Genomic DNA, 22753 nt, shown 5'->3' with positions numbered 1-22753 from the left:
ACAGAGAAAGACAGAGAGAAAAAAATACATAGAAAGCGAGAAATAGAGAGAGAAAGGGCAGAGAAACAGAGAAAAAAGATCGAAAGAGAGCCAGAAATACAGAAGGAAACAGACAAAAAAGAAAAACAGAAAGAGAAAGAGAGGAAGAGATAAAATAAAGAGAAACAAGCAAGGTCGTGCAGCTCTGCCGTTAGTTCCAGCCTTTCGCCGCCAGTGCAAGCCGTGCAAGTTCTTTTTTACGTGGCATACTATCGCATACCCATCAAGCCAGCCATAGGCGTGCGCAGGGTACCCCGTCAGGGTGGGGGAGGTTCATCGCAGCGCCCCCCCTACTAAGTCAATGCATGGGGCAGATTTTGCGCCCCAACCTCTTAGGTGATTAGGGGGGGGCAGCTGCCCCCCCCCCCTTGCGCACGCCTATGAAGCCAGAACACTATGACACACCCTTCATGCCAGCAATTGGCCGTTCAGTTTCTTGATAAAACACCCAATATCTGTTTCTGCCACAGGCTTTAACACTTCCGCTGCGCTTGACGCCAGCGCTGCTCTCTTTATCCCGGGGGAATCTTCCCTTTTTATTTCCCACTGTGACGCAATTCTGCCACCTAATTAAATGCAGGGGCGGGCTGATTTGCGCGCAGTTTTGCTACTATTCCGTGTACATCTTTTAAAACATATTCAAGTAACCTGCCGACAGCGAGATTTCTGGCGATGGTGGTGCATTTCGATTGTGGCGAAATGAAAGAACGCCCGTGTACTTAAATTTATATGGACGTCAAGGAACCCTATAGAGGACTCCCAATAAGGAACGCCTCAATTTTTCCAGGGTCCTCTTCCGCTTACGGTGGGCCTCTTAATCACATTAGTTTGAAGTTTGAAGTTTATTTCATTATTTTTGGTGGTACATGTATTTACACTTTTAGGGACCCAACAAAATTGTTAAAGGGTCCCTAACGGCATTATAACAGTGTTCTCGATTTTGCCCATGATATTATTCTCATTATTCTGTTGTCATTATTCTCGATTTTGCCCATGAAATTCGATGACGAAGGTCTCGAACTGCGTGAAACATGATTGTGATTTCAATAAACGGGGTATGCCATAAATTCACTACAAATTTCTTATATAAACAACTGCCCTCAAGTCAATAAATAACATGTTAATTAACGATTATTTAAATTAGACACGTGTCAATGTCATTTTAGCTGCGGAAAAGTATTTCCACCTCGGCATCGAGTTCGTGCTCAAAAACAAGAGCCTGATTGTGATAGATTTTTTATTAAAAAATCTATATTGGTCTCAAAGACACTCTGTATAACGACACAATTGCCCGTGTGTGTCGCACGGCTATTCTGCAGGAAGGAGCCTGCCAATGGAGCCTCGACCGTCGTCAGTAATGGTGACACGTTATCCCATTCCGAAACTGCCAGTGGCCGAGACCTTCTGAGTGTGGGCAGACCGGTCACACCACTTCGATCGCCACCGCCAGCAGTCGGTTCTCCAAGCAATGGCTCAGAGTATATCACATAGATCCACTTATTGAATTTCGAATTCCTTTATCTTTAGACAGAAGCATGCAAACCCTTATCCACCGATTAAGGCTAGGCTCCGCCTACGCAAAGCATTTCTTGAACAGAATTGGCCTCACTGGAACTCCTGAATGTGATTTTGGATTTGTAGATTAATATGTACATCACCTCCTTCTAGAATGCCCACACCACGACGCTCCAAGAGACTGACTTAAATCGGCGTTAAAGGCGTTAGACCGCAGACCACTCAGCTTAAGGAAACGTTTGGGCCCTTGGGCAGCCATAGATTTGCAGAAGTTCGCTTTAGAAGCACTCAAAACTTTTCTTGAAGCTAGTGGAATTCTCGGCCGTTAATAGCGCGTGTAAGCTTTTTGTGTTTTACCGTCAGCGTGTATATTTATGTGAATGCCGACTTTTTTTGTCTCGGTTATGTTATGTAAAGTCTTCTTTTTTTAAACATCACCGTGTATATACATATGTGACTGTTCACTGTTGTTTTGACTGCTATGCTATGTCTTTACGTGATAATTCATCTACATGACGTATGACTTCAGGGTAACATTATTCTTTGTATTTTCGAGGCGTCATAGTGTTCAAGTTGTATATTGTATGTGGTGCTGATTTGTTTTGTTCGGAAACTTTGTACCCTACGTGCTCTGTTCGACACATATAAGAGTTAAGGAATAGCCAGCGCCTTATCTGTGCGACAAAATCTCCCTAGATCATGTCAATAAAAAGAAAAGCGACATTAGCATATTTCGCGTTTACCGTTCGTGACCAGGGAAGCGAGCGGAAAGGATGGTTTTCCTAACTGCCGCTTTGTGCTAATCCTTTAGACGCTTGCACTCCTCATCATTCGTTTGCTTGACGATCTTTCGATGTGTGCAAAGAGCAAAGTGGCAGGATGGAACAGTAGAACTCCTAGTGACCCCCCCTCCAACATATCTTTTGGCTACAATGATACCGTTCAGTGTTGCGGAATGGGCGCCTCCATTCCATTCCAATTCAATTCCAGGGTATTAGAACTTGCCGCAATTCCATTCCTATCAGTTCCTCGGAATGGAAAAACTTGGCCCATCCCCACTCCGGGAATGACAGGGAAGTTCATTTGCATTCCTGTAATTCCTCAACGTAGGAAAGGCATCTTGATAGTTTTATGGAATTATTGAACGCTCCCTAGGCAGATATCACATGTATCAAGAACTGCAGAAGTACTCAAAACACGTTACCAAGGTCGAGGGATAGTAGCTTGGTGACATATCTCGTGCAGTAAAGCCACCCTACCAATTCCCATAGGGGCAGTTCTCCCGCTACCTATAGTATTTTTATGGTCAGCGTGTTTGAACGAATGGTGATGTTTTAATATTGTTTAAGCTGAAGTGTGGCTATGCTAAAATGATGGCATAGTGTATTTTTGTGCTGACAAAAGTAGTATTCAAGAAGTCTAAGCAGTTTTCCAGGCGTCTGGAGCAGTCGTGAATATGGAGAAACCTAAGATTTGGTTAATAGGGGAACAAAACCATCTAGATCTGCTGGTATAAGTTCGAACAGAGCACCGCTCGGACACCTTGTGCCTTTTGCATCTTGTGCCTTTACAACTTAATGAAGCGCTTTTTCGAATATGTGTCCGAGTCGCCGACGGCGACAGAAGCAAAAACAAAGAAATGAAGGGTGGGGAAACAGCAGGAGGCTGGGGCACGGCCGAGGGAAAAAGAAATCGCAAGGCGTAAGGGGGGGGGGGGTATGCCGCTGCCGTAGTTCCGCACGACGGATACAGACGCCATAAATCCTCGGTTACGCGAAGAATAGACAAAATTTGGAGCAGCACAGTCTATATTGGGGCAGAATTGTCGTAGGAGCGTTGCTTATAAATGGACCGTGCTTGTAATCAGCCAAGCCATCTTAAAAATACTGCTTTATTCTTAATTTCGAGGCTCTAACTTACTAATGTTTGAAGTTTAAAAAGCAGCACGCAGACGAGAACGTGGTCTATTTTCAGAAAAAGACTTAATTCCATTCCCATTCCATTCATCCAAGCATTGTCCCCATTCGATTCCGGGGTGGCAACTCCGCAACACTGATACCGTTAAATACATGTGCAGCCGACCTTGTATCACTATATTGAAAGCCTCAGCACATGTGAACACTGCTGCGGTTGCAATATTTCCCTTGCTTCGTACTTGTTTTCTGTGGTGTCGCATGTTTATACCTACATAGAAAAGACTGAATACATAAATGATATACTTCTTTAGTCGCAAGTGATAAATCGTATCGCTTCTCGTCGTAATTTCAATTGTTCGTGTTCCAGTACCTCCTGGTCCATGCTCTGGGCGGCCGAGCCAACGGGTACTTCATCCCCGGGAAGCGCAGCTAGCCTAGCTTTATCTAGGCAGAGCCGCTCAAGCAGGTATGTATCTTCTCAACTATTAGAATACTGTGCAGTAGTGCGCAGTTTGCACTAGTGCTACGTTTCATTGAACATGCCACTTAATAAGCTTAGCAAATTGGGCGAGTTGGACTGCGTTTGTGGCTAACTGCGCAAACGGACATTGACAAAACAGGAGACCAGACGACACGAGCTGTGAAACCAGCGCTCGTGTCGTGTGGTCTCCTATTTTGCGTATGTCCTTGTGCCGGCTGACCATGAACATGCCGCTTAAACGGCTCCCTCCGCAAAGGAACTTGGATTAACACGCCTTTTTCCGTCATGGCGTACTTATTCATGGAGGCACTCTACGGCGGGGGCGCGCTACCTCTCCAAGAGCCTTAGCTTCACTACGATATTCGTACATTGAGCTAGAATGAAGTTTCGTACCATGAGTACTGTACCAGTGCAACTGTGCTAGCTTACCTTAATGCCAAACGCTACGAATCAAATTCTGCGAGACGCTTTCCACTGTGCTCTCCGTCATAACATTGGGACGTTTAACGTTCTTGTGCTAGACATATGTGGGCGACGTACACGTATGCAGAGTTCTTCGCGGTGTTCCGTAGGGCATATTGTCATTTTATTTTTCAGTGAAAGTTACGCCGGCAGAATGGAAGATGACGAGACACGGAACATTCACTTCTTGCTGAAACGGCGTGCGCAGCGACTGAAAGAAGTCCGCCGTTTCGTGAAAAGATACTACGCCAAGAACAAAGCTCTGCTGCTCAGTCCGCCATCGCTCTAGTCTCCTCTGCTGCCAACGATGTCTTGTTTCCTGAAAAGAGCGCATGAACTTGCCCAGTCACTGCTGCAGTCGGACAAGTGTGCACTGAGTTGAACGACGTAGCAGTTGCTTTGTGTGTATGCTGATGCATGAGGCTAGACCGGGGGTTCCGCCCTAACGGTTCTTCGCTCAGTCCTATCCGACGCCGCCTCACTACCGCTGCTGGCTCAAGACCTTTACAGTGTTTTTATGTGCGCAGCGTCCCAGCTGCAAAAGAGAATTCATACGTTTTATGCCTACAGCCCTGCGTCCTCAATTTGATGATTTATTATGGCTATCGTGATTTTTCTGTGTGCCTTTCGAACTATCTACTTTGCTTAAATAAATGAATCTCAACTTCTCATGTATGTGCATAGGCCAGCAAAGAACCAAAAAAAAAAAGGAGCTCGCTCACACTCACTCAAGAAATGTATTTTACTCTTGGTGCTTACTCAGACTCGCCAAAATTTTACTCTTGGTGCTTACTCAGACTCGCCAAAATTTTACTCAGCCGGACTCACTCAGTCTCACTCACGGCTCTATTTTAGTCTGAGTGACGCTGAGTGAGTCTGCTCATGAATGCGTTAACGTAAAATTAGGTTTTTCGATCATGGTCTCAATACTTTCTAACGCCAATATCACAAAAGTGGCACCTTTTGAACACTTACCTTCAAATACGAATTACAAGTGGTTGCAGTCCAGTAAGGACATATTTATAAAAAAAAAACTACTCACACGAGACATTTGTATCATAAACTTCCAGTGAAAGGCCTTGCTGGGGAGAATGGCAATCCCCTCCCCCCTTCCTCGTAACTCGTGCCTTTGATATTGAATAAATATTGAGGTGGCGTGTGAATGCTAGTACGTTGAAATGTGCGAGTAGACTAGAGTATAAATGTGAGCCGATATACAGGGTGTTTCAAGAAATGTGTCCAACCTTCTCAAAAAATCAGGAAAATGCGATATTTGATTGCTGCCTTCAGAATTTGTTTTTCTGTAGTGGCAGGGATTTTAGGATGGGTAAAGAAATTATATGGGACAGCAATTAAAAAAGTTAAATTAACTTTTTAATTAGTGGATTTAAGTGGATGTTTCAAATGGGTAATTGAAGTACTTCATGCCAGAAACCCAACCCAACTTGAGATTTCGAAAAAGTGGCATCTAGTAATATTTGCGAAGTAATGAAATTCAACCAAATTCAATGGCGAAACCTAAACAGAAACATGGAAGAACGCAACTGCCATATTCTTCTGAGACGTCCAAAATGAGTGAATGACTTTTTTTTTGTAGCGCTACGCATCTTAAGATGGTTAGAGACATGACTTGAGACAGTAATTAAGTTAAATTAATTAGCTGTTTAATTAGTGAAGTTAGGTGACTGTGTCAAAATGGGAAATTGAAGTTTTTCGTGCCAGAAACCCATCCCAACGTTGAGATTTCGAAAAAGCGGCCTCTAATAATAATTACGGAGTAATGAAATTCAACCGAATTCGATGGCTTTCGCTGGTGAAAGCCGTTGCATTTCGTTGAATTTCATTACGCCACAACAATTACTAGAGGACGCTTTTTCGAAATCTAAAAGCTCGGATGGGTTCCTCGCATGAAGAACTTCAATTCTCCCATTTGACACAATCACCTAACTCCACTAATTAAAGTGTTAATTAATGTAACTTCCTTAATTACTGTCCTAAAGGATGTCCTTAACTACCTTAAGATTCCTGTTGCTACAGAAAAAGCAATTCTGAAAGCCCCGAACAAATATCGCATTTTCCTGATTTTTCGAGAAGGTTGGACACATTTCTTGAAACACCCTGTATGACTGCTAATAATGCTGAAGGTGAGTAGATAGGGCCATAGCTCGGCAAAAAAAAAGTGGAGCTCGCTCACTCATTAAAGAACTGTATTTTGTGCTTAAGACTCATTCGGCATAGGCGTATCCACCGAGGGGGCAAGGGGGGCGCAGGCCTTCTCCCCCCTCCCCACTGGGAAAAGTTGGACCGATCAAACCGCTCCCTGTTTCGGGAAATTCATTTTCTTTCATCAAAAAGGAATAGCATGAATGACGATGGTAAGGTAGGTACATGAGAATGTAGTTCGTGACGCTGGATCAAATCTAAAGACGTGCATCCAGTCTAGTGGCTTGTAAGAAAGGCTACGACTGCTTCTATAACCACACTTGTGCTGCTGACGTCAGGCCAAGGACCTAACACAACCTCATCGGTTAATGGCCTACTATGATATTGCCCAATCGAGGAGATAAGTTTCCGTCGTTCTCGTGCGTACGCCGGGCAGGCGCAAAATATATGTTCAAGTGTCTCTGGTAACTGACAATGACCACAATCGGGACCTGTGTCACTGCAGCCGATCAAGTGGGCATAGCGTCTTGTGAATGCCACACCAAGATGAATGCGGTGAATTGCTCTGTATCCAATTGCTGCTGTGAGCCTATGAGTGTGCAGAAGTGTTGAGCGTTCTAGTTCGGCCGAACTGGAAGAGCTGAAAGAGAAGTTCTTGCTTTTGTATCCGATTAACCTGCTTCGCGTAGCTTATCATATGGTAGCCTGCAGCGATCGCGGAGGCTTGCAACAAGGTGACGAATAAGGCAGTGGATTCGAGCAGATTGGGAAGCCCAGCTTTCAAGCTTGCTCCGCAGTTTGGTCCGCCGGACCAGCGAGGTGGTCAAATTTCACGGTTTTCTGAATTGACAGCCGGGACAATTGGTCCTAATTCATCTTCATTTGACGAGTACAGCGCAAAACAACTCGGATGGCAAAGAGGCATACACACGCAGCGCTGTTTATTTCCCTCTCTCCCTCCCTCCCTCTCAGGAACACTTTTTTTGCAAGTTGGCGAAAAAAAAAAGTATTCCTCACTAGCTGTCATTGCTATGAGTGGCGCTGACTAATACTTGCAGGGTTTGCATGCACATATATACCCCATAAAGTGCACGAGAGGACGACCGCCGCCGTAGCTCAACTGGTAGAGCATCGGGCGCGTTTTCTGAAGGTTGCAGGTTCGGTCCCTGCTGGCGGCAAATTGTCTTTTCTTCCACTTTAATTTCTTCACATCTACATCACAACTAATACAACGCACTTTCAACTAGGGGTGCGCGAAAATTCGTTTCGAATTCGAATCGAATAATACCTACTCGAATAATTGGATTAGACTTTCGAGTTGCTAGTATTCGAAGTTGCGGATAATTCGACAGGATGAATACCTAAAACGATACAAAGGCCATTTTGGCAACTTGGTTAGGGTGAGGTGGTTGAAACTAACGCTAACGATAAACTAATGATGGGGCAGCTAAGGCTGCCCCCCAAACGCGAAAATTAAATGAGTACTAAGCTAATTGTGAAATGAACTTTATTTTCCTTTCATACAAAGGAGGAAGCCGGGGCTAAAGGCTGGAATGCCTGATGAAGGCCTCTGCTTCCTTGTACAGTCGCGCTCAAAATGACTTGCAACATGGAAGCGTGTGGCCTCACGAGTTTAAAGATTTTGCATTTCTTCCACTAGCCGTTATTTCTACTACTAAGCGCTGTTCTCTCACTGGGGGATGTTCCCAAATAAGCAAGTAGTATTAGGTTACAGAAATTAAGCAAGTTGAAGCCGTGCGCAATCATTAAACTTGTGAGGCTACGCGCTCCCGTGTTGCAAGTCCTAATGAGCGTGACTGTACAGTCTGACGTGAGAAAACACAAACACATAACTGGAAACATGACATATGAAATGCAAAATCAGCTGCACCTGCAATTGTAACATAATGCAGTTATTAAGCATGGAGCAGTGACAATAGTGCTACACAACACACAAACCAGAGTCGAGTAAATATTTCTTTGTTTCCTTGTTAAATATTTTCAACGAAACATAAAAATCAAGATTTGTCGACATTTTAATTATAGCCGCATTTACCTGATAATTTAATTTTTGTTTGGCATACTTAGTACGCGCTTTAGGAACCCGGTGAATTCGTTCTCGAAAATGGTATGCGTCATTACACAAAGTATTGTTTTGAGTGTGTAATTCATTGGCCTTAATATGCTGCAACCATCGAAAAAGGTAGACTTGGTTCGCTTTAAGCAAATCGCAACCACGAAACAATGACAACGTGGAAAAACTTTGGGTCTGCCACACTAACCATGAATGCACCGCAAAGCTCTTTTGAAGTACTAGTAATTTGATAGTTAGTAGTCGTAGTTGTCCCCCATAGAAGAATACAGTAGGTTAGCTTAGAATATACCGGCGCATAATACATCTGCATTCTCAACCACACGTATACCAGACTAGCCACCATGTAGAGGCAGCCAACACTTTTACTTATTTCACATGCTAATTTTGATACATGTGTGTTCCAGGAAAGGTTCTGGTGGAACCAGACACCGAGAAATTTAATACAATCAACCTCATGTATTTTTACCCTTCCAAACTGAATGCTGACCTTATAGAAATCAGCGGTATTAATTGGCCTAACAATAATGCTTTGGATAAATTTAAGGAAAACATGTTGCATTGCAGCCATGATTGCAAGTTACCTAAGTACCTGTTTCAACAGCCTCCGCTTGTACAAGAGACTTGGCTGTAAAGAACACGTTCGTATCATCAGCCTACATATTCATGTCATGAGAACCTGGTAATTTGGTAATGCCATAGATATGCATTAAAAACAATAGTGGTCCCAATATAGAGCCTTGACGGACTCCGCATGGGACGGTTAGTCGGTTAGATGTAATATCATTTACCCGTACGTACTGCATCATATGGCGTAAATAATCCTGCACTAAGTGAATGTTAACTCGCGAATAGCGGCGCTTTTTCTAGCAGAGTGTCGTTGACAAACAAGAGTGCTTTGTGCCTATTTCCAGTTTAAGGCATTTCGACGCTGTTTTCAAGACGCGAACAACCCGCTTTATAATTTCTCTTGCAAGACAGCGCTCGTGTGCTTTGTTTCTTCGCTCGTATCCCTTTGTTTGCGCTGTTCTAAACCCTCTACCATGAACGACATCCAAGTAGGCGAATTTCCAGTTGTAACGTTACGAGCGCGCTTTCCTGCAGCGACAAGGAGCTCTAATAAAACGTCATATTTTGATAACACTAACATAAAGGCCAATCGTTTTTTTTTATTCGCGCATACTATCTCTTTAAAGCTAGCTAGGAATAAACTTCCGTTTCCGTAATGTAAAGCTTACCGTGTTTCTCATTTCACAACCGATTTCCTATCGAAAGTTGTTCTCCCCCCTCTCCTAGCAGTGCTTAAATCGCAACTCACACGACCGCCCCTTGTTGATGGCAGTCGCAATTTGTTGTGGACCGCGTTTCGTCTAAAACTTGGCGTCCATGTCAACTGATCTTGGCATATACGCTGTATACGTCATGTTAAACGCCACGTGATCTTCAAATATGCGTCTGAGAACTGCTACGGGGGGCGGTGCTACATTCTTTACCTCTTCTCTGTGACGGCGCGCGGCATTCAGGCAACAAAAATGAGCTCACCGGGCAAGTCGTCGGCGCCGCCGCATGTACAGAACCTTGACTTGGACTATTTGTTGTCGGTCTTTGCGAGCAATGTTTTCACTTCCAGTACTACCGATCCCGAAAAGGTAAGCGATAAGCTGCGCTATTTGACTTGGCATGGCGGACTCGGGACTTAACAATCGGTTCAACTTTTGCTAGTTCGCAAAGCAACGCGGAACACCAGTGTATAGGACTAAGCGAGGAGCCACCTGCCTCCATACCCTTCATGTCGTCGGTGCATTTGACGGGTCCTTTTTCATTCGCGATAATATACTATTCGCAATGGGCATTACGAAAATGGCATAATGGGCCGAAACGCGGGGTGAAAACGTTTCGCGCGCACCGTATTCGAAGCCTGAACAGTATACGCGTCAGGATGGAAAATTGAAGGCTATATAGCGTCACTTTTCTCGCAGAACCTGTAGGGCGCCAACTGCTGGTGGCAGTGCATTTCTGTGGTGTGGAAGAAGCAAGACTAGATGAATGTCTTAGAGGCTGAGAACGAAGAAATTCGATTGAAGGCCTCGCTTTTGTGTTTGGTAGAGCAGACGTTTCGGCTATGGTTATGACTCATCTTGAAAACAGCGCAACAACACGTGCACGGTGCGACCGGAGTAAAACTAAAAATGTCAACAGAGGGTAAATTCGCTTGCACCGTCGTTGGCTGTGTGGCGTAGATATGCAAACGCGGCCCATCCCTGTGAATCCAGGGCCAAGAACTGGCGCACGCTACAGCTATATACAATAGCAAATCTGTAGTTGTGTTGCGGACTACCTGTAGGGTCGACCTCAATGTAATAGAGACTACGCGAGTGCGTGTCGAAATGTCCATCTGCGCGCTGTCAACTGGCGAGCCGCCTGCTGAGCGTTCCTCAAACGGACGTGCGCCTTTTTGTTCTCGTATGTAGGCATATGCCCGGTGATCCATCCCGCCAGAAGTGTGAGTATTGGAGAAAACTTGAGTCTAACGCATCAAAGCTCCTTACACTGAACACTGACCGGTCGCTACCTAAAAAAATCGATACGAAGCGCTTGCAACTTTGGGTCACTGTCATCGTGGTCGTCATGTCCGTGAACTAGCACTTTGAGGAGCGGCACCCAGGTTTTCAAGTGCACACTTTGTTATACTTGACGTTTGACGTGTTTCTATATCGCAGTTTTATTATGTCACTGAAGCGCTTACCACTGGTGCATCACAAGCTGCTCGATTCACAAATCGAGCGCAGGACAGGTAATTTGTTCCATGCAGGTCGGCTCTTCTTAAAGTTGACTTCGCAGACGAACTCCACGTCGAGGCGGAAACAAATTGTTGTTGTTCGCTTCATTAAGACTACTTAACAAAATCTAAATGTTTAATAGCATGTTCATGTGCAAAAGTTGTAGGTCGTCACAATTTACGGGAGCCCCGTTTTTTACAAATCCAAAACGTCTGGCGCAATTTGAAATATTCATAATCGCATTTTGAGCTTCTCCAGTGCACCGGGAGGTAAGTGACGAAGTTTGAATGAAGGCGGCTCGGGACGGCATTCAGTCGGGGAAAGCGTCCAAGTCACCGCGTATATACCACGGGATAGCTAATCCTTTGCGTTCGATGGTTGGTGCTTATCTGTTTGGTCCGAGCTGTGTACAAAAAGACCGCCGTTTTCTCGTTTTTATTTTTCTTCAATGCAGTACAGTGTAAAACTCGGCGGCAGCCATTGCGGCGCTTTTTTTTTTTTGCAGAGTGTTGTTGACAAGCAATAGTGCTTTGCGCCTATTTACAGTTTAAGTATTATACCAGCACCGCGCATCGCATGCAAAGTGGTATTCGTCTGCATTTCAGACGCCTTACCGTTTTCCCTGACCAGATTGCGCTGCGACGCGTCTCGAAATTTCATCACTTCATCGTTTCGTGTTTCTGTCTGACGAAACAGAACGACTGCTTTTTTGCACTTTACGTAATAGGGGATTGGAATTCGATTAATATTGTAATTACACCCAAATAACAAATCAGGGACGAATTGATTATGTGTCAACCCGTCACCACTGACCGCATGTTTAAGGGGGGGCACCGCCTTTTTAATGGGAAATGACCATCTTTAAATATACTACGCAATCTTAGGAGAAGTGCTCGGAAAGACCACGAGCAGTCATACTCGGAATTTTCAACGCCTTGTTGCGCTGTATTCGCTGAATGCAATCTTCCTGTATACTGTCATGAGTGCCAATGGATAATTTTGAACTCGGGCGCCACGAAGGCGAGACTGCACGTGATGTGCTTTCTGAACGATTGTTACTATAAGATGGACAGTGTCGGCAGGCGTAGCTGTCGCACAGGTTTGGCCAACGAGCGATTTTGTTTAGAGAAAGGAATGATTGGGTACGATGAATCGGAGTCAGTGCTCCGTCGTGCATTCTGAAAAACTCACAGGGTCCCTTATTCATGCGGCTCAGCCGACTTGAAAGCGAAAGCCGTCTTCTTTTACTTCTAATTCGCTGTACTTGCTGCACTCAGCCTCCCGCGTCCCCCTCCGAAAGCTTTCTGCAAGTAACGTTGTTTTGCATTGCCTCAAGGATCGGTGTACATTGTGAGGTATCTGCACCACACCATGTTTTGCACTGCCTCCGGGATCGGCTCACCTTTTACCAAGTGATGACGTCACGACATTACAAATTTTGGCGATCTATGACGCCGTGATGACGTCATACGCTGACTTCATCACGTGGTAATGATTTTTTGTATCACTCGTGTTGACGCCACCGACGGGGTCGCCGACGCAGTACGCCAGTCAATTTTCGCGTTTGATGAGGCATCTAAGTCAATCGCTTTAATAATACTCAGCGCAAAAGCTTTTAAACAAGAAACGCCAACACACACGGATGAGAGCTAACTTCCAAGTGACATTTATTTCAAACGAATGGCTTATTCACAACCAACACATTACAAATTTCCAATATGAGCATGCGGAACACGTCTACGTGCATCTCTATCAGCGCCACGATTATCAAGCACCACCCCTCCTCCCCTCCCGCCCCTTTAAGGCTAGCTCCTTTGTGGTGTTGTTAGAGATGCACGTGGGCGTGCCGCGCATGCTCATGTCCGAAATTTGTCATGTGTTGGCTTTGCATAAGCTATTCGTTTGAAATATCAGTTGGAAGAACATGAGCTTGGTCATGTTGGTACTCCATATTAACCCCTACAGCGCACGAAAGGAATGACACAGCGGTACGACACGGATACAGCGCTGTGTCCGTGTCGTGCCGCTGTGTCTTGGTCCTCTTGCGCGCTATATAGGTGTTAATATCACGTGGAAGTTAGCGCTCGTCCGTGTTCGCTGCCATCTCTTGCTTCAAAGTTTTTGCGCTTAGTATTATTGAGTATGCAGTGCCAACTAGCTCGGACCCTCACGTTGTCGTGCATAGTTTCATTGTGACCAGCCGTTGTAACTGAGCGTCTAAGGTGTTGACTGCTAAGCGCGCACGAACGGACTCGATTACAGGCTCCGGTTATTTCGATGCCGAATTTCGATGAGTGCGAAATACAAAAAAGTCACAGTTTCGCCGCAAGGCCGAAGCAATGAATGCGATAGCAAGAAACTAATGCTATATGAAGTGAGGCTCGCCAATGGATATTCTCAGTTTGAACAGCGCTCCTTTTGCAAAGGCGGCCGAAGCAGCGAAGGAAACTATAGCGTGCTTCAGGTGTCGAGCTGTGACACTTGATAGTTCGCGCTCATCTTCTGTTTGTTCGTTTAGCGGCGTCCCTTGAGCTCGAGTGGCTTTCGTACGCTCCGTAACATGAGCGCGGACATCACGGTGAAAGCGTGAAACATCCCTCTTCCCCTCAGCACGAGAAAACCGCGCGAACAGACAGCGGAAGGGCAAGGTTCTCCCTACGCAAGTATAAGGTAAAGCGAGCGAGCTCCCCGACGACTTTTAAATGCGCCCGTCGCCCTCCTAGCGCCATCTCGCTCGTAATGAAGAAACGCTTATAAGCGCAGCCGTCTCCGAGTCCATCCAGCGGTAAAGGGTGTGTATATAACGCTCGCCGTTAGCTACGTGGAGGATCTGCGTTTCGTGGCGTAGTGGATAGCGCCACTCGCTGCGGAGCAAGAGTTCCCTGGTTCGATCCCGCGCTTCGGAAGCATTTTTCTGAATTATTTTTCTTTGGGGCTTTTGTATATATATACATACTTATACACATACGGTGCATGACGGCTCGACGGCGACGGCAAAATCCAGCCGAGACTGTCCATATAATTGCTATCGCAATAAAAACACCTGTTAACTTAGATACTGGTGTGCGTTAAAAAATCCCAGCTGGTCATCCGTAGCCCCCCGCTACGGCTTGGCTCAAAATCAGCCATATCGTGGTTTTGCTCGTAAAACCCTATAAATTGTTTGTTTCATAATGTGTTGGTACCTTATGCGCCGCAAAGCTTTCGAAATCAGGCCCGGTTTCCATCTTTGCTGAACAAGAGCCATTTTCCGAACATGTAAATATTAGCTCGTGGAGTGAGCGCTTCTCCTCATTATATATGTTTTTCAAGGTTCAGATCTTTGACGACATCCAAGAGAAATGCGTGGAACTCTTTAACAAGGACTACATCGTGAAGGCAAGTACCTTTTCCTCTGTATGCAAAAAAAAAGGAAAAAGAAAACGACTGCTAGTAGTAGCAACGAATCTCTACGCAGATAGCACTGTTTTCCTGCTTAAACCAGCCTTCGTTTGGACGGTACACGTTGGAACCAGTGAACTTTCCTTTGTTAATCAGCAGTAGCTGTCTCTGAGCGCAAAAAAAAGCGCAAGAAGTATATATAAAAGAAGCAAAAGATTAGTCTTGACATTAATGACAAAATGCTCGAACGAGTAAGCGCTATGCATTATCTGGGTGTTGTATCGATGAGACTTCATCTCAGCAAAGAAATCATATTGATAAACTTTCCACAAGAATACTTAGCAAAGCCACTTGGCATTCCAACGCAATGATGCAGTTTTTGTTGTAGGAAGCCTTCGAATAGCTTCAGCTTGTTTCGCAGTGGTCGGTCGTGCCGCATTAGACAAGTTCAGTACAGAGCTATTAGGTTATCGACTTGTATTGATTAACGATCGAGTTGTGACCGACTATGCTTTCCCAACGACCAGCTTTGCGTAATGAATATGCAATACACGCAATACGCTGTAACTCTCTTATCGAGAACCCGAAATGTGTGTGGTGAGCGAAAAGGTAAATTGTAGAAATGCAGAAAAAAAAATAGCCCCCACTTCTCAGATATTATTCACTCAGTTTCCCTCAACGTTTTCAACGTTACAATTAAGCGTGATTCATACATACGAAATATTGCGGTACTGCTTGCCATATATGCTTGATTGCCAATATTTAACATTTTATTCTTTCCTTTCCTTACGCAAACGCATCAGCTTTTGAGGATCTGTTTGTCCTGCATATTGCTTTGCTTGCTACATGGAACTTGTTCTGATGTTGTTGCGCTGATCAAAATGCACGAAGGACTAACGAAAAAAAGGAACAGGGTGGCGCACCACTTGTCCACACTTGTGCGGCCGGTGGACCAGCCTTCGTCAGAGTGAATGTGGTTACAGTGCGCCATATATATAAAACATTACGAAATAAACAGAACTATACTCGTTATTAAGTGCGTGAGATACATTAACAGCAAAAATTATATCGAGGGGCATTGCTTTTGAAGTCGTCTCCATGATGCAGTGCAGTGGTTATGGCGTTATGCCCATGGTCTGGGCGAGAGGTGGCAAACCGAATACAAGTTATATTTGAGTAAGCGCTTTTGCACATAGTGGTAGAACTTAACGTTTAGCCTCCCAGATGGTGGCGCAAAGCGATGTCCACGAGGGGGTTTCGAACGTTAAGCCCATGTAATTTAAATTCAAGTTTCTGCGCCCCTACTTTCCCATCAACAGAGGAAATTGCTCCAAGAGGGTCGCTTATTTGTAAGGCACTGCTGATCCTGTATGCCAATGCGCCATTTTCTTTAAATAAGCAGCTGAAACTCAAAATGTCCATCCTTTTTCTCCCTGCACAGATCATAGACAACGATCGTGGGAAACTCAGCGCCACTTATCCCAACAAGATAGTGTCCCTGGCACTTCCGGCTCGTAGTGACGGCAGTAATGATGACGGCGGGCAAGTTATACGTCATTCATTTTCGCTGTGTTCAGTTTTTTTTTTCGGGCAGTCTGAGGGCTCATGGTCGGAGGCATTGCTGTACTTTTGAGGCTCATCCACATCTCAAATGCTGTGGAATGCGAAAAATCTTGAGTGGTATTTAGATCCTGGTGAACATCTCCGCGAATATAATCCAGATCTGCGTATTATGCTATCCCGTCGTAGCACACATGACAGCTTTTCAACGTACAATTCAAATTTTAGGGTGAAACTTTGACAGTGAATCATCTGACATTTCTGATCGTTAATTATGCCTAAAGGTTTGCTTCCGAGAAAACTACTACTTCAGACATTTGCCGTCGCAGTGGCCCCGTGGTTACTTTGCTTGGCTGGTGTGGCCCTATAGAGGAGGGTTAAATCCCGGCCATGGCAGTCGCATTCACCTTGAGGCCAAATGCTACGAGGCCCGTGTACTGCGCGATGTCAGTGCACGTTGAAGAACCCCAGGTGGCGGAAGTTATCTGGAGCGTTCAACTGCGGCGTCTCTTATAGGCTGAGTCGCTTTAGAACCTTAAACCCCATAAACCATGTAAACCGGCATACCACATTCAAAGGCGCATGTTTTGCCTAACCGGGCGCCCTGTAAACTTTCGTGCCAACTGTTGAAAAATACTAAACTTTGAAGATCTTCTTGCGCAGAATGCGTGCGCAGTCGCCAAATACCTCAGTCATGTACTGGAATGTGCCAGTGCTGGTATAGTTCAGTATATTTATTTCCGCTTCCTCTTGCGTAATGTCCCGCGTGGCGGTCACGAAAATACTATACTTAGTAGATCAAAATTTTAGAAGAATTGAAGACACCAATTAGAGCCGTGGCATGAATGTAGGTCGGCGCGTGCCGAGCATAAACTCTTGTCAAGACTTGTATGCACTTTAAAAGAAAAGCTAGTAACTGCAGCGTCTACTACCCGTATGACACGTTTTATTTTTTTTGCAAACCTTCTCTTCTTGGCGTGCCTCGTAATAATACCGGGGTTTTGGCGCATAAAATCCCAGATAATATTAACGTTGTGCTCTGAAGAAATTATGGGAGGTGTTAAACACTGTCGTAAAATGTTCGCATTTCGGGGTTAGTAGAGGTTACTACTGTTCGGTTTCTGTTCGGTTATTTCTCTTGTAGAAGTCTTAATATTCTCTGCGTGGCCTGCATGTGTGTGTGGTCTCGTTTGTCGTTCGTTCATGCCTCTATGCGTACCATATGAGGATATTGTTGTGGCGTGTATTTACCAGGGTAAACCCATGAAGAGACAATACCACACGGTTTCACCTTTTTATTTGAGCTTTTCATGGTAATAAGTTTACTATGTTTGTATTACTTGTTCCCTGCATAAAACGGCAGGAAGTGGAAGATGGAAGCTGCGATGAAAAAATCCGTAAACAGGGGTGGGTGCTCAAGCCAACGTTTCGACAAGTGGACTTGTCTTCTTCAAGGCTGGAACTGATTTCCTTAGCTATCGTGTGTATATGCTTCGTGTCCTCTCCAAAAGAGGGGAGAAGGGGTGGGGAGGGGGGGGGGGGAGGCGACTGTTGTGGAGGCGACAGCAATTGTGGAGGCGACTGTTTCGCGGTGCGGATTGCAGCCTCCGAGAGAGACAGCGCCAAGCTGGGTGCAGACCACCACAAAGCGTGGTGCCTAAGATTGTTGCTAGTAAAATCTCCAACCAATCTCCTTTTCCCTTAGCCATTTCATGCTTACATCTCCTCTAGATGCGCCAGCTGGTTTCCTGGTGAACCGCAATAATTCTCATACGGCGTCGTTCTTTCTAGGAACTGCCACCAAGAAAACGCTCAAGAACTTCGCATGCGCATGAAGAAGTCGCGGGTTGCCAGGGCACGCACCCGTTTTGTCGTTCCCGTCATATTATACGACGGAAAGGTACGTGGAATCTCGAAAAATGCGTGAGCGGTCGCACGCTACGGTTCATTGCCGAGATAAGCATGCCGCGACGAATTTCATCGGCGCGCATGAGAACGAAGCCACGAAAGGACTTGCCAAGGGAGTGTATTCGACCCTCCGGTCAGGTAGACGTGAAACGGAAATTTACTAGTGAAATTGACCCGCATTCCATCTATCGTTAGCTGCAGCAAACATACCGTGTCCAACGCTTGGCGACGCTAACGTCAGTCGAAGCGTGTCGGTGCCACGCGGCGGAGCGTTCGAGTTAAGCGTGCTGGCGGCTGTACATGCGACATAATGCTTACAGCAGCTGCAGCTGGGTCGTTTAGGGTGCTCTGTTCACTATGATTTGCCTTAGTATGTGCTTAACCATCACACCCGGCATACTGTAATCACAGTTCACTGTCCAGAATCGAATGCCTAAGAGCCAAAGCACGTGTCAAAGTGAAATGGTCTTTTACTAATGTAAGGATTCCGGTTTTATCCTTATTAGCTGTATCACCAGGGAACTTTTACACCTTCGGATAGGCGATGGGTAAGCACACGCAAGGGCTCTAATGTATCATATAATGACGAATCTACTATATATAGCTTTACCACTATACAATAGGGCACACTAATAATGCTTAATAACACTGGGCTCGTCCGCCATTTTTTGCTGGGCGCAGTCGCGGAATCTTCTGCTAGCGGCTCCTTAAGCAGACGCCACGGAGAGGCTAAGCAGCAGTCGTTGGCGGAACTTTTGAACCGAGAAAATGAGGGCGTTTCTTTCGAAATCTCACGCCGAATGGTCAGCGGACCTCACTGTGCTGCCACAAATCGACGAGAACACAATATCGCAGTACTGAGCGCTAAAAAACTCACCCGGAAGGCAGCTGCGGGAGGCGGACCGCTTCGCAAAGCCGTAGTGTTGCTCTGTAGTGACGTGCGCTTCCGATCTGAGGTAGGCGTTCAAGAAAAGTGCTCGTTGCCGAGGAGGTGGGACTGACAAACTTCGACGATAACCTTGCAGTGCAATATCCCCTAGTGTGCACTGTTGGGAAATGAGGAACCAAGCGATACTGAAAGCGCAGGAAAACATATAGCGGATTATGTTTGGTTAGCAGCGCGATGACTAACGTGAGGACGGACAGGAAATATTTTTCCTGCCCCTTCTCACACTTAATGTCAGTCGTCGCGCTGCTCGCCAGACAAGCAAAGTTATCGGCATGCCTCTCTATTATCCTCGAGAAACCTGAGGCCGTAAGAGCTCAATATATCATAACCAAGCAGGCGGTGCAGGATCAAGGTTTCCAGCGGTGCGTTAAGCTGGGAGTTCCTAGGGGTACTTTAGTTAACTCTCCGATCTAAGCCCAATTCACAGACCCGTCCTCGTTCTAACTTCAATCTCGCCGCTGTCACTTGGGTGATGTCGAGGCAGCCACCAGAGTATACTGCAATGGGATAACATTGCAGCCCCTACGAACGAGAACTTAAGCCCCGCGAACAGACACGGCACGCTTTTTCAGGCAGGTATGTCTCCAAGCGACGGCAGATCCTATCAAATTAGCTTCTTGGTGGTTTCTCGAGGCTCTATAGCATATATAGTCTTGAGATTTCAGGAGCTTAGAATAACAACTACGGCTATATACAAAACTCGGCGATAACATTTCCATGCATGCTGGTACTAAGCATAATTGCGTGTTTTATTTCTTTCCGTCAGCACATATGCAGATCAGCAACGCTTTCTGGAGGAATAGAGATCTACACCCGAACTCTGGTGGACTATCTGTGCGGTATGCCCTCACCCCTTTCTTACGCTTGTCTGCCACCGTGTCCTTGTGCGTACTAATCCATAACCGAGTCAAATCTTGCTGTTGTACTTCGATCCGAGAACAAAGTGTTAGCGAAAAATCGTTTATCCTCAAAATCCTTGAAAGTTTCAGTGCGTCGGTGTCGCTTATTTTAGTAAATGACTCCTTGTAGGAAACATGTGAGCTGTTTGTATCCCTTTGCGTCATGGCTGGGGTTGTGTGGGTAGCTTCGATTACATCATTCGACATGACATAAAACTATTCCTTCCTGCAGGTCCTTCACGCTGCCGATTTTCACAATTCTGCGTTTCTTTAGGACTAGGTAAGACATTTGCTTTGGTATTGTTATGTGGCCGTGCAAATGCGGGAGGCAGTGTTTCGAAAATGAGAATATGAGAAGGTTGTTAGCTCTGACCTGATGACACTGATGACGATGATGACACTGATGCAGTCGTATTCGTGTTGCAAATTGAACATTTGAAAGGCGTTTCTTTAGTCGACGAGACAATTGCCACTGCACAGCTTATATTCTAAGACACGTGGCACTCAACTACTGGTCAATAATTGCACGCTGCAGTGAGACTTGCAGTCACTGCCTGCCATCGTTCTTTTTGCACATATAGCTAACTCACGCGTTTCTTAACTATCCATATTAAAATCAACATTTCTAATTTAATTCGGTTACCCAGAATGCATAAATTTAACAGGTAATATGATTTCGTGAGTTTGACACAAAACTGTTAATATTTCTCTTTATCGCCATGATTTATGCCACTTTTAAATGAAAGGTGGTAGAACGCCACTCCCGCGATGACTGCTGAAGACAATCTGGTTGGAGTGCAGGCAACCTGTAGGCACGAACTTGGCAGAGGCGGCATTCATTTCATTTTCTGTGACAAGCGTGCTGGCGCAGTCACGCTTCGGACGACTGGGCCTGCGCGACTTCAGATTCAAAGCGGCACGAAAGAAGGCGTACGACCACTGAGCGAAAAAGCAATCTCTTCAACCGAGGAAAACATCGCGGAAATTCCTATAAAGTGCTCAAAAAGATGGCAATCGAATAACTCTTAGGTGCGGCTAAATATTCTGCATATCAGTAGAACGTCACTTTGTAGCCTCGTTTTCGCAGTGGTAAAAGATGCGCCAGAAGTCAATTAAGCCGAGAAAGAGATGTAAGCCTCTTTCAAAGTGACTGCGTGCTTTTCGGCACCAGCGCCGTGCATGTCATCTGCAAAGTTGGTTTGTTAGGCTAAAACGCTTTAGCTATCGTTGGTGACTGACTAGCACGCGATATAAAGTGTAAGCCAACTCAGCATCATGTCGAAACTTATGCATATTTGCTGGCAGCGCGACAGCAACTCAACGCTAAGACAGGAAGACAATTAAAACGCGCGCGTGTAAGTACTACATGTGCATTGTCGACTTGCCAAGCTAGCTGCAGTTCTTGATATTTGCGCATGCATTTCAGTGGAAGACAGGGATCGAATCCCGGCCGCGGCGGCTGCATTTTCTATGGAGGCGGAAATGTTTGAGGCCCGTATACTTATATTTAGGTGCACGTTAAAGAACGCCAGGTGGTCGAATTTTCCGAAGCCCTCCACTACGGCGTCTCTCATAATCATATGGTGGTCTTGGGATGTTAAACCCCAGATATTATTATTCAGTGGAAGACATCAACGGTCAAAGAGCGTTAAAATCGTGTCATATTGAAAAGGGTGTGCCGCTCTAGTACGACGGTGCTGAATGTTGCTTACGTGGTCACATTGCAACGTGATGCATCTATAACCAGCCGTGGCAGTTTAGTATGGGAGTAACGTGTCGCGCTGCTAATCTCCAGGATACTGGTTCAATGCCCCACAACGGTGGTCGCTTTTCGATGCGGTTGATTCTAGTGCACATTAAGAAATACTAGGGGCCGTATTCTGATATAATCACTGTGGGCGACAGTGCCTCTTTGCGTGCCGTACAATGGCGTGTGTCTAACGACTAAAGAGCGAATACTTGCCCGCCTTATAAAATATGGTGTTGCACCTAAAAGCCCAAAATTACCTGTGCACCTGTCTTTGTGACGTGCCTAGTATGTGTACCGTTCGCTGGAATGGTTAGCGTTTCTCAAACGTACATTGTTCGTGAAGGTAAAATGTACCGTGAATTACAATGGTCCTGAGCAACGACATTTGATAATTCTCATCTTGAGTAATTTAACCTGAATGCCCGACGGACAAGAGTGAATCTACCGAAGACCTAACCGCGGAACACCGTGAAGCTGTTAAGTAGCCACTGGTGTAATTTTATGCTTCCAGACAAAAAGCCTGTATTCCCGGACTGCAGTATAGCTTTATGCTCATTCTCATGATAATCTGGGGTGAAACGTCCTCTACGCTAGTGCAGTAACCTCAGTATTGAAACGACTAGGCGTCTTGCTTGTGTTGTGTAGAATCCTGACGTTTAGCAGGCAGGGGCGGTAGCCGCTGGCACAGGAACGAAATGTTATTAATTTACAGTTTTAAACAAGGCGAAAAGTGCGACACTGAGAAACGAAGTCGACAAGACTAGTAACACAGCATTGGTGTGAGCAGCAATCATTCTCGCAAACTGGGCTCTTTTTGACACCGGTTGGACGTACACCTTACACACAACAGCTTGATGC

At 45.4% G+C, this 22753-nt stretch overlaps 2 protein-coding genes across 2 annotated transcripts in view; both read left to right on the top strand.

The window, feature by feature from the left end:
* The window catches only part of LOC125758869 (uncharacterized), a 271216-nt gene that overhangs the window by 1370 nt on the left and 247093 nt on the right, over positions 1-22753 (top strand). Inside the window, exons 3-5 of the mRNA XM_049416566.1 lie at positions 1359-1517; positions 3838-3936; positions 4549-4922. Coding sequence (XP_049272523.1) covers positions 1359-1517; positions 3838-3936; positions 4549-4702 — 412 coding nt within the window. The 3' untranslated portion in view covers positions 4703-4922. The remainder of the gene's footprint in view (positions 1-1358; positions 1518-3837; positions 3937-4548; positions 4923-22753) is intronic.
* Positions 10130-18154, top strand: LOC125758868 (myotubularin-related protein 14-like). The gene is made up of 4 exons (XM_049416565.1): positions 10130-10317; positions 14761-14826; positions 16271-16371; positions 18121-18154. The coding sequence occupies exons 1-4, from the start codon at positions 10201-10203 to the stop codon at positions 18152-18154; spliced, it is 318 nt and encodes a 105-aa protein (XP_049272522.1). The 5' UTR covers positions 10130-10200.

The sequence above is a fragment of the Rhipicephalus sanguineus genome, chromosome 6 (genome assembly GCF_013339695.2).
Source record: "Rhipicephalus sanguineus isolate Rsan-2018 chromosome 6, BIME_Rsan_1.4, whole genome shotgun sequence".
Classification (NCBI taxonomy): domain Eukaryota; kingdom Metazoa; phylum Arthropoda; class Arachnida; order Ixodida; family Ixodidae; genus Rhipicephalus; species Rhipicephalus sanguineus.
The sequence above is the reverse complement of the archived record's forward strand: the minus strand, read 5'-3'. Positions and strand labels throughout refer to the sequence as shown.